At 34.3% G+C, this 13,266-nt stretch overlaps 1 protein-coding gene across 2 annotated transcripts in view; it reads right to left on the bottom strand.

Annotated features, from left to right (window-relative positions):
* Positions 1–12,764, bottom strand: part of LOC127834674 (protein ECT2-like) — a 58,901-nt gene extending 46,137 nt beyond the window's left edge. For both annotated transcript variants that reach the window (XM_052360694.1, XM_052360695.1), the window contains exons 1-3: positions 12,699–12,764; positions 3,510–3,583; positions 3,033–3,212 (exon numbers count right to left, since the gene is read on the bottom strand). In XM_052360694.1, the coding sequence (XP_052216654.1) occupies positions 3,033–3,212; positions 3,510–3,583; positions 12,699–12,741 (297 nt within the window). In that variant the 5' untranslated portion in view covers positions 12,742–12,764. The remainder of the gene's footprint in view (positions 1–3,032; positions 3,213–3,509; positions 3,584–12,698) is intronic.
* Between the last annotated feature and the right edge of the window lie 502 nt (positions 12,765–13,266).

The raw sequence follows: 13,266 nt of genomic DNA, 5'->3' as shown, positions 1-13,266 counted from the left end.
TAATAAAATGCACACAATTTAAAAAAAAACAACAACATTTGGCAGTTGAATTCTGATCAACTCAATCATGCCATTTGTTTACCAAACAAGAGCTGTCCCAAAGACATTTGGAGTTGAATGAGTTAAATAATCAGTATACACAGTTAAGTAACATAACCGTGTAATAAAATTCAGAAAAAATCACATTGGCAATTGAATTCTGATCAACTCAATCATGCCATTTATTTACCACACAAGAGCTGTCCCAGAGACATTTGAAGTTGAATATCTGAATGAGTTAAATAATAGGGAATTGAAAGCTGAAAATTTAAACAACAAAGCAAGAAATAGGACTATACTAAGAAACTACACTTCAACACCGTTATTTCGAAGTCGTCGGGACCGTTAAAAAAACTTCGGATTAACGATAGTTCGAAATAAACATTTGACAGACGACTTCTTTTTGTAAAAATCAAACGTTGTGGAATTCACATGGTTCAGTCACACTGTACTTTTAATAATTGTTTTTATTAAAAACGTAAACTAGTCAGATAGCAATAGATTTCTACTTGTAACAAACGGAGGAATAAAACAATTATTTTTCTTCTTTTTATTTTTCTCTAATTACAGACCATATAAAATATCATGAATATCATATCATACATGTAAATACATATGAATACATTTTCAAAAATGAATTAACAATTTGTTTAAATAAGACTCCATGTCTCTCTGAACACTGGCGTTGGCAGCACTAAACTGGACGCGTGTAACATATTTCTCCATTTTGTCAAGGACATTGAAGAACTCACTTCTGCCCGTGTTTTCCTCGCAGAACTGCCTTACGTCGTTGATGCATGTGGTCACACGTTGATTAGATATCATGTTCATTCTTGTTTTATCGGCCTCGTCGTCGGCTTTTGTTGACATTATAAAATGAACATGCTACGCGCAGACCACAAAGGTGTACCAGTAATTATCTGCTTTTGATGCGCAATGCGCAGACAACATAGGTGTGAAATTACGCTCAGTGTTTTGCAGTTTTGACTTCGGATTAAAGATTGATAATAAGGTGCGAATTATAGTGTTGGGACCGACAGAATCACTTCGAATTAACGATTTCTTCGGTTTAAATAAGTTCGGATTAACAATGAAATTTTACATTGAACAAAGAAGAACCACAATCGGGACCTGAAAAATACTTTGAAATAACGGTGACTTCGGATTATCGGTGTTCGAAATAACGGTATTAAAGTGTAGATAGTCATCTAGTCATACTTCACCTGCAAGTCATGGAGGTAGACTCACACGCCAAATATCTGGTCAATATCTTGAAGCGTTTAAAAAAAGTCCAAACAAGGGACAAAATTGTCACAAAACCAGGTTTTCAATTTAAAAAAAAGGTCTGATAAAGGGAGACAATTCAAAATGTGCACTGTTACTCATTGTTCCTAGTTACCCCGCCTTTGTAAAATTCAATCTATTTTTAGTCGTGGGGACCTTGATTTAAAAGTCTGATAAAGAGAGACAATTCAAAATGTGCATTGTTTTTGATTGTTCCTAGTTACCCCCCCTTGTGTCAAATTCAATCTACTTTTAGTAGTGGCGACCATGATTTCGACTGAATCATAAAATCCTGACAATATGCGCCAGGGCACTTGGTGACAAAATTTTTGTAAAAGTTTCATTGGAATCCGTTGAGAAATGAATAAGGAGTTGCACTCACCGACATTCACCAATCTAAACACATGTTTTTTCCTTCAGAAAACCTGGTTAAAAATGGAATGCGAGACAGACAGATGGACAGACAGACAGTTCGACTGCTATATGCCACCCTACCGTAAGCATACAAATAAGCTTGAAATATTTGACCCCTTAACAGTTTTTAACCCCACTTGACACAGATTCAAACTTTGCCTTGATATAGTCCTGATGAACATTCTGATCAAGTTCCATCAAGATTGAGTCATAAAGGTTGCTTCTAGATTTGTAAATTTTTCTAAATTCAATCTGATGACCTAGATTTTGGACATTTGGACACAAAAGAATGCAGATTAGAACTTGGTCAAGATATTGTCAAGATAAACATTCTCACTTCATCAAGTTTCATCAAGATTAAGTGAAAAGTGTAGAATCTACAGACGTTACTAGCTATAAGCTGAAGAATCATGACACACATTAACGGTCCCTGGACACTGGGGCTGTATTCACAAAGCTATTCTTAAGACTAAAAAAATAAAGAAAAGACATAGAACCAAGAAAAATACATTTAACATTTCAATGTATGAAGGCTACAAATGCTATTTATGTCAAAAATTGCTCTAAACTTAGACATATGTATTTAGGTCTTGAAGTCCATGTCTTACTGAACAGTATTATAATATACTGATCATAAAGTTTAAGGACAATTCTTTATTTTCAGATGCCAGTGTTTTTTCTTTTTCCCCATTTTGGGAATTGGGCCGGGTCCCTTAGGACTGGGAAAGTCGAGGGGTTTTGACAAAAATTGGGAAAATAATGTTGCAGTTTTTTTGCTAACAAATGCTTCAAAAATGAGAATTAAAGTGTTGAAATATTAAATTTAATAACATGTCATGTGTAGAGCTGGGTGGGAGATTAACAAAATGTTGATCTAAAAAAAAAAAAAAACTATTTTTTTTTAAACCTTCAAATGGGAATTTTTAAACCCTTTTTTCCATTGAGAATTGGGCCGGATACCGGCCCCGATTTTGAACACACAAAAAACACTGGATGCAAGTCTAAGAATTGGTTGGTGAATATGGGCACAGGTGAGCTCCAAAACAGCAGTGTTATTTTTCCATCATTTTGGGAATAGGACCGGATCCATTTGGATTGGGAAAATTTACAGCATTTTGACTTAAATTTGGAAATTAGTGTTGCTGTTGTTTTGGTAACAAATGCTTCATTTGAGAATGTTAAGGTCCCATTTGAGAAAAATATATGCCTTTTTCCATTGGGAATTGGACAAAATACCTGACCTGATTTTTAATTACAAAAAACACTGAGGCCCTTCAACCTGTGACAAGCCTGACCTGTTTGTCTGTGGCACACTTGATGATGACAGGGGGTCCCACTATTCTGACATCTGCCTTGCGTAGTTGCTCAAACACGTCTCCTTTGAACTCATCCAGCACGAAGATGGTGTCGAACTCTGTTGTGTCCGCCACATACTCGCTGCCTGTCTCTGACTCAAATACCTCGTAGGGAAGGTTCTGAAACAGAGAGCAAGCCTTATAAATGGTGGCAGCCAACTTAACATGTACAGGGCAATATATTTTTATTTACTTTTTACAGTAGCAAGTCCTACAGAAAGTATTCAAGAGACTTCTTTTAAACGAAAAATACCATAAAGCGGAAAGTGTTGTCCACAATTAGCCTGTGCGGACTGCATAGGCTAATCTGGAATGACACTTAACGCATATGGAGCAAGTCCCAATGTCCCAGATTAAGCCTCAATTGTATGCCAGCCCAAGCACATCTTGCACACTATAATTATTTGACCCCCTGACCTCCAGTGCATTCTTCAGAGCCTTGTGTTTGCTGCAGGCCCCTCCCACCAGGATCAGCCGCACCTCCTTGCCATCTGAAATACACCACAGGAAGTGGGGTTGTAGTGTTACCGTTTATTAAAAAACCACAGGGACTGCAGGCCTTTTCCGCCCTATGCCACGGGTCCGAATATCGGCCCCATTCCCAATGCAAATCTGGTTGTTTTATTCCCAATTGAAAAAAAAATCCCAATTCAAAAAAAATAATATATATATATATTTTTTTTTAACATTTAAATATATAAGTTAACCTGATCCAGTGTAGAAAATAGAAAAATATTGCATAATTAAATTATCTGTTGCCTTGACTTTGTTTTAAAAACAGTAAAATATGTTAAATTGATTATTTAAGACTTTCCTTATTTTCCCCAAAATCCGGCATTTGGCGCGTTTTTTTTCCCCTCAAAAAAGGCCAGGCCCTTTCTCCAAAATCAGATAAAAACCCTGCACTTTTCACACATGTTCATAATATTTTGTAAAATTTTAATCATATGTTATCAAAGTAGTCGTTATTTACCTGTAAAGGGCTTCTTTGAAATATTAAGAAACACTATTTACATGCGATTATTTTTCCCAATTGAGCCAGTTTTGCGATTATTTTTTTTCCCAAATAGGTGTTTTTCACGACACGAAATTCCCAAAATTCCAGTGTGGCGTTTTCCCAAAATGGAGCAGAAAAGGCCTGGACTGGGGTTGTAGTGTTACCTTTTATTAAAAAAACACAGGGACTTGGGTTGTAGTGTTACCATTTATTCAAAAAGTTTAGAAACCTGCAACAAGTTTTATGGGGTAGCATTCCCCTGGCTATTAAAATTATTAAATTCATAATGTATTAATTAAGATCCTTGTAACTCTAATAATTCATTTTGAAATGTTTAAGCCTGTGATTTAACACACCAGTCACCTGCATTCACCAGTTTGAAAAGTAACGTATTTAGTACTTTAGACAAGCCAGTTATCAAATCTTAAAAGCTGCAAATGTTACTATCATTTTATTGTATACCTTTTTCCATGCTTTGAAGCAAGTTGACAGTAAAATGTTAAATTATTAACTTAATACTTGCACATTGTTATGTATGTATATTATTTTTAGTAAGAATATTTCATAAAAATCCAACTTATTGTCAATAGCAAATGCACTTTGCAAGCTGAAGAAAACAATCTTTTTGAGACATTGCCACTCGCATACTAGCCATACACACAGTTATACCAAATAAATACCTAACCCAGCCCAAGAAAGTGTAAGAATGTTTTTTTAATGTTTATAATCCTCATTCATAAAGCTCCCTACATTAATTTAAATTTCGAGATGAACTCAAGTAAATGTATAGATCATGTTTCCTTTTAAATTGACCTTTTCACGTTTTGATAAATTGACAAAATTGAAAAAAAAATGTTCAGAGTTGAAAAGGGTCATTGGAGTTATGCTATTTGCTAGGTAACAGTCATACTGAACATTAAATGTATGCTCTTAAATATCCATTATATGCATCCTTTGAAGATTTTAAACATGAAAATAATAAAGCGCAGGCTTTTTCCGCCCTTTGACACGGGTCCGAAATTCGGCCCCATTCCCAATGGAAATCTGGTTGTTTTTTTCCCAATTAAAAAAAAAATCCCAATTCCCCCCAAAAAAAACAATTTTTTTTTTTTTTTAACCTTAAAATATATAAGTTAACCTGATCCGGTGTAGAAAATAGAAAAAAAAGTATCGCATAATTTAATTATCTGTTGCCTTGAATTTGTTTTAAAAACTGTAAAATATGTTAATGATTATTTAAGACTTTCCTCATTTTCCTCAAAATCCGGCGCTTTGCGCGATTTTTTACAACTCAAAAAAGGCCAGGCCCAAATTCAGATTTAAAAAACCTGCACTTATATCACACATGTTCATAATATTTTGTAAAATTTTAATAATAAGTTATCAAAATAGTCGTTATTTACCAGTTAACGGCTTCTTTGAAATATAAGAAACACTATTTACATGCAATAATTTTTCCCAATTGAGCCAATTTTGCGATTATTACTTTTCCCAAAATTGGGGTTTTCTCGACGCGAATTTCCCAAAATTCCAGTGTGGCGTTTTCCCAAAATGGAGCGGAAAAAGCCTGAAGCGTAACAAACACGTAACGATTGAATACTTTGGAGAGTTCTGTTGTTATTAGGGCTGTAACGATACATTCGAATATTCGAATTACTCGAATACGGCTGTGGACGAATCGTATTCATTATTCGCCACCTCCCGAACCGAATATTTGGCGAATACAAACAACGTGGTTTTGAGTTTGAAAGTTTAATCATCTTATCTTACCTTTCAAATGAAGGTTCATGCAATAAACCCTTAGATTTAAATGTTCTTCTCCTAATTCCAGCGTTTTTCATCATGTTTACCCCACCCACTATGTTACACAGTGAGATTATCAACAATAATGGCAGGCACCGGTTGAATATTTACTACATTGAATTGAAAAATCTTTTGATGATTGTTTAATGTTTATTTAGGCAAATACGAGTGCTTTGATGCTCAAACATACACACAAAAGAATGGCAGATGGGATTTCTTTTTTGTTTATCTTTACGCCAATGATCGTGCAACTTATCAACAAACATGGAGCATAGTAGCAAAGGGAATGCTATTGATATCGTTGACCTGCCTGCCAAATACACGTCGTTTGTCTGGCGCTGTGTTCAAAGTTTAAGCAGTTCTTGTCAGTGTCGTGTTATTTCAAAGTGTTATATTTCATATTTTCAGTATGCAATGATACTCAATTAATCAAATTGACAAATACCCTTAGTTTCATACTATATAATGTCATGTCAAGTTGTCAGTATTACTTTTGTTCATTGAAATTTATATTCATGAATAAATATTCGTATTCGCCACCCTGTATTCGTGATACGTATCGTATTCGTTACCTAGTGTATTCGTTACAGCCCTAGTTGTTATTGTTATATTTAGTGACAAGGATTTCTTATAGAAAGTATCAAATTTACTCCACACCATATCCGTATGGATGGTTGAGTGGTTTAAATTTTAGACTTTTACTCTAATGGTCATTTGTTCAACTTCAAGCCCAATTGAAGATTACTTTTTTTAAATTCTTTAATTTTATTATTGTTTTTTTTTACTGGAGCTATTAAGCTCAAATGTTTACATTTATCAATTTAAAGCATTCAATGACTAACTTCAATACATGCTAAAATCTGTGAAAAGGTCCCTTTAAGAAATCTGATGTTGTCTGCTTACAAAACGTTAAAATATTAATCACTGTACAGTGATTTTTTTCCCTTCTTTATAAAGTACCCGTAAAAGGCACTTTCCCAATTGAGGAAAACTACAAAATTGCCAATTGCTGTCTGCAAAAAATGCCAAAAAGGAAGGACAATTTAATCAATTTTGTTCCAAAATTGCATTATCTGCAAATCAACAAATAAAATAAGCACTGAAGCCAAAATGCATGTACATGAATATTTGAATTGATTTGTGCAATTAATACCAAGCAATTAAAAAGAACCTTAAGTGCTCATTTTCCAAATCAGTGATTTTTTTTGCCCAAAATTACTGTCGATATTAGGCTGCTTCCCAATTGCAAAAATCAACGTTTTTCAACGTTTAAAAGCACAAATCACTCCGAAGAATTTCTAAACTTTTAATGTTATGATTGAATTTGATGAATGTCCTTTAATTTTCCATAAGAAGCTTTGTGAATACTGGCCCTTATTACATTTCAGAGACTGATGAAGTTCATGCTTAAGGTTAGTGAACTGGTTAGTATAGACTTTCTTACAGCTACTGCCAACACCAAAAGCATACATTTATGCAGCTGAACTTCGGTATCTCAAATTTCTGGTGAAGTCAAAGTAGAGCAAAATTAATTTTCGAAAAATGTAAATAAATGTCTTAGTTTCTTTTGACTCCCAAAGACTTGAAGATAACGAAGTTCAAGACAGGGAGATAACAAAGCTGTATATATGTTCAGGCATTGACAACATACCATAGTAGTGGCAGTTTGCACAACAACGTCTAGTATGAACGCTTTTATTACCCAATGAATGGGCAGGGTAATGCAGGTATGCTAGAAAATATCAGAGGCTTTATCACACATATACTATTTTATTCAGTCTCTGCAAATATCCACCTGCTCTCAGACATTCCCAAAAGTACGGGACTGTCAGACCTGACTGACGTTTTAAGACAGGACTCCTTGAAAATGCTATGTTGCCAGACCGAATGTACAGCAAATAATTCAAGATCAAAAGTTTGTTTATTTCATAAAATTAAAACCTGAAAATAAAAGAGAGCTAATATGAATTGTGAGCAGTAAACAAGAGCTGTCAGAGGACAGCGCGCACGACTACTCGAGCGATTGACAATATAACGTAAGCCATCATGGGGAAATTGTTCAAATTATTCAATAAGGTCAAGGTAATAGTTCAGTTATATTTTCCACAATCTATTGAACATTTGTAAAGACATAAAATAAACTACCGTAAAACGTTGTGTATAACGCGCATTTATGTATAACGCGCATCTACTTTTTTAAGGTAAAAAAACGGGAAAAAAGTTTTTGAAGCAAAAAAATCGGGGGAAAAATTTCGTACCGCAGGCTAACTGAAAATCGTTATATTTAGATTGCCGATCTTACGTGTTCTTTTATTGCTTCCATAATTAATTATTCTAAAGACGATAACGATACAACAAGTTTGTGTTTTATTTAAATCATATTATGCGTAAAAATTAATGTTTGGATTTAAATGAATTATGCATGAAATGCACACTTTCCACGAGGATACCATCAAGGTTTTCATCATATGTCTCCGAAGTAACTGTCCACGATTTTATCGTGGAGTACACAACGGATGGATTAGTTATAACTAAGAAACTGACATTATTGATTGGTATTGTCACGTGGTTATTCATGCATGACTAATTCACAACCGCATGTTTTATTTACAATGCCGATATCATGCGTTCTTTTCGAGTGTCTATAATTGACAGGAGACTTAAACGACTCAAACTTCTCAACACCATTACGACATTACCGGCGATAAACAAACAATGGAGGTGTGTGAAGCCGTTTGCTGGTTCGCATGTTTTGATAATAGCCCAGCTACACAAAACTTGACAGGTGACGCAAATTGCTCGATAATCACATCCCCAATCTTGACAAGACGTATGAAAACGTGTAAACAAACACAACATCAATTTTATTAACACATTTGAAAAGCAAGAAAAATATTCATAAATATATCGGGAAAGACCTTGCCGACATACTATTGTAAATCGACAAGTGCCCCCAAATAAATTGTGTAACCCTAGTACAGTAGGGTATAATATTGTGGGAAAACAATAACATTTAAATAAAAATGGCTTCCTTGTTTTTCATTCTCTCCTTCAAATATATTTGATTTCAATGCTCTGTACGTACCTGAAAAAGATAGAAAATATTTATGTTAACGTTATAATGTTTGTCCATCTTATTCAGATCGTAAATATAACACTATTATTAACATAGTTACAGTTAAAACACCGGAAAACAGAATGATGCAAATTACCGCAACTGGGTAACTGACAGGGAAAAAATGTCTTCGCATGGCTGTAGTTGTGCATAACGCGCATCAAGTTTTTAAAATGAAATTTTAGGGTAAAAAAGTGCGCCTTATACACAACTTTTTACGGTAATAATATTTTATTCCAAGTTTGATAGCAATAGCTTGGGTGGGAAGTTTGGACGGTCCTTCAAAAATAAAGTAAATAAATATTTATTTTTTTAAACCATGTTTCAAAGAAAAAAATATTCTTTTTGGGTTGGATGGGGGGGGGAGGGGGGTTTAGAGGGGGGTTTAATGTGGGGTGTGGTCATTTATTAGACAATCTTTCAAAAATAATTGTGGTATTCAGGTAAGTGTTGTTTTGTCAAAGTATTAAAATCGGATCATAAATACAAAAGTTACCTTGAGAGTCAAGGATATTCAAAGGTCAAGGTCAAATTAAAATTGCCAGGTACAGTACCCTCACGATAGTAAGAAAATATTTGAAGTTTGAAAGCAATAGCTTTGATACTTTAGAAGCCAAGTGGCTCATAACACAAAGTTTAACAAAATATTCAGTTACTAAGACAAAAAGGGCCATAATTCTTACACAATGCTTGATACAGTTGTCTGCTCTTGTTTATTGATTGGGGTCATGTTGGTAAAGAAGTTTTCAAATTATGAAAGCAATATGTCAAGGGACATTAAAATATTTGAGGTGGTACGCAAACTTTAACATAGATTTATCACTAATATGCATATTCTAAATGGAAAAAGGGCCATAATTCTTACAAAATGCTTAATACAGTTGTCTGCTCTTGTTTATAGATTGGGGTCATGTTGGTAAAGAAGTTTGCAAAATATGAAAGCAATATGTCACGGGACATTGAAAATATTTGAGGTGGTACGCAAACTTTAACATAGATTTATCAATAATATGCATATTCTAAGTGAAAAAAGGGCCATAATTCTTACAAAATGCTTGATACAGTTGTCTGCTCTTGTTTATAGGTTGGGGTCATGTTGGTAAAGAAGTTTGCAAAATATTAAAGCAATATGTCAACGGACATAGGAAATATTTGGGGTGGTACACAAACTTTATCATATGCACGCTCACGCTAACGCTCACGCCGGAGTGAGTAGGATAGCTCCACTATATATATTTCATATATAATAGTTGAGCTAAAAATGTTTTTGTTAACATTCAAGGAATGTTTCAGCGCATGCGCATCAAACACTTCCTCCTATGCAAGTAAATCTGTCTTTTACTGTTAATCGAAAACATGTTCTGCAACTCAGATCATTTAATTAGGGTATAAACAGTTTGTTCCCGATCAAAATTACGCTTCAAATTGCTTTTTAATTCATTTATATATATTTGTTGCAAGTTTTTTTACATTTGAAGTTTAATTCTGGGTTGTCATATAATTTTGCAACTGAGAAATATTTGTCATTGAAATTCTCTTAATTCTGATAATTGCTTAGTTTGTGCTTTAAAAACTGTGTCTTTTAAAGTATGAACTTGATATCCCACACGTGTTCTGTTGATTTAGGTACTTTTTTAATTCCTAACAAGTATACACTACGCGACCCGTTATTTTTGCCTGATTCGCGGAGTCACGGTGGACAGTTTGATTTTTTAGTGGAAAATCACCAAGATTTCACGTGATTCGTCACTCCGCCATCGCGCGATTGCAAGATAATCTTTGCAGTGATTCTCCGCAATTTTGTGGTGATTTGCCAAGATTCACCGTGATCGCAGAGGATATCGGTGACATCGGTGTTTTGCCAACTCCTGCATATAAACAGAATCGTATCAATAACTGTATACATACCACTTTTCTAATGTGAACAATTATCCAATAATCCAACATAATTACAACTTTATCACTTATCACTTATGAAAAAATAATCTTAAAAATGTATGATGACAAATATGTTAAGGAATTTCATAAACACAACATATGCCTACGCCATTTTTCAGAAGTGTAGAGTACAGTGCATTATGGGACACAGCTTTCATTGCACGAGCGAATTTAAATTTAGATTGAATGCAATATGATCATGTACAAAAATTGTTTTATTGCGTCATATGCAGCATGTAAAAAATGTGCTTCCTGGTGACGTTCTGTTGACGGGTAAGAATGAAAGTGAATGTTTGTTAACAGATACAGTGCGTTAGCATTAAATAAATCGTCTGGATTATTTCATTCCTTTTCTTACATGTGCTGCTCTGAAAGGGAATACATGTAATAAACACTGACTCACGAGTTTTCCACACTTTTATTGACATAACACAACAGATCAACACCAATAAGCTGTCGAAGGTGGTTTAACCTCTCAGCGAATAAAATCAGTAAAACGGATGGATAAAGCAATGAAGCTGTTATCGTCGCCATCTTTGTACCGGATTGCTGAATTTCGAATTTCAGATTTCCAGTTTGCGGAGTCATTTTTTGCCTATTCCCTATGGGCCGCATATTTATTATTTATGTTATTTACAATGTATATTAAATTGCGGAATGCATATTTCTGATTCCCATGTTGCCAACTTCTTTTCATCGCGAAAAAAGGTGAATCACGGCTGATCGTGCTGATTGCCTTACAGCGAGATACATCGTGCGACGGTCACCATGGAATCACTGAGACATCAACCAAATTTTCTTGTCGCTCCGAATCACCGCGATTTGTAACATTGCATTGATGGCAGTGATGCGAGAATCGTGGCAAAAGTCACGGGTGGCGTAGTGAACATGTGACTTTCTTTTGTAAAAATAGTTTATTTGTGTTCTTCAGTCACTTTCACAATTAACTATCAATATATGAGAACACTTGGTTTATTGCAATTGGCATACAAGTATACAATTCTTGAAATTTCAATTGAGAAATTGAATTTTTTTAACATTTGGGCTTAAATATTTTTCTTTAGAATACTGTATGTTGTGATTTGTTTGTGTTCATTGTTTAGTGTTGTATTGTTTATTTTCTATTTCATTTTTCCCATTATCATGCCATCAATAAATTTGAGTTAGTGACTCGATGTTTTGAACTTGTGAATCCCAGTCTGGTCTAGCATGTTTTTTTGAGTCCACAGGACCGAATGTCCTGTGGACTTGCATACTTTTGGGAATGTCTGCGCTCTCGGACAAAGCCAGTTAAACTAAGAAGTCCAGGAAAAATGATGATGAAAGCTCTAATAGCTGATAAGAAAAATAAAAGGACATGTTACAGTTGCAGTTTACTGTAACGTTAATTGAAATTTGGACAAATAGTATGGATGTAAAGACTGTGTAAAATTTTGGGACTTTCAAGGAGACTTCATTATTTACATGGAAAAATCAGGATTTCATTTATTGACCACCTTGTTCATATTTAATTATTTTGTAGGCCATGCACGACTTTATGTCAATATCAATTTAAACACGGACTGTCTTTTAGACAATGTTTGTTAATTATTAAATCTATTGTTGACATTTTTTAAATTGGAGTTTTGGAAGTTTGGTGCATTTTGAGTGTCAATCATTTGGCTTTATACGTGCATGTGACACATTTTTTAACGAATAATGTATGCAATCTACATGTCCGCCCGTTAATTTTTAAGACATGACATTGCTTTACCATCTTCGTTTACTGCATCGAGACATCTAGTGTTCTCCGCCATTTTGTCCACTTTGAAATTGGCGGCGGAAGTAACGAACGGTTAATGATAAATACCGTCTTAATTGAACTTGAAATGTCAAAGACCAGCTTAAATTAATTAGGGTGTAACAGATCAACGAACATTTTCAATGCGCAAAGATCAAACAACTAAGAATAAGATCTAAGTGCTGTAGAAGTACGATGGATCCATCAATTAATAATTATCTAATAGTAAATAGGGCTTTCATCCAATCATTGGGAAAAAAGTGAGCCCATATTATGTTGGTGCATATACTTTTCGAATCGCTGTTTGAAATTTTTCCATTTTATTCGTAGGATACAAGCAGTTAATCCGTACACTATTACAAACACTTATATTTTATTATCACCACATATAATAAATAATATAAACCAAACAAAACCGTAAAGAACTAATGTTTGTGTGCGTTAATAGTTTTTTTAATGACCGTCTTCATATACTAATTTTAACTGTGTTTGCGAAACGATCTGTCAATAAACTGTTTAGAGATATATGGTACGCATTTGT

Source organism: Dreissena polymorpha, chromosome 6 (assembly GCF_020536995.1).
Source record: "Dreissena polymorpha isolate Duluth1 chromosome 6, UMN_Dpol_1.0, whole genome shotgun sequence".
Taxonomy (NCBI): domain Eukaryota; kingdom Metazoa; phylum Mollusca; class Bivalvia; order Myida; family Dreissenidae; genus Dreissena; species Dreissena polymorpha.
Note: the sequence above shows the minus strand (reverse complement) of the source record. Positions and strands in the feature narration are given on the sequence as shown.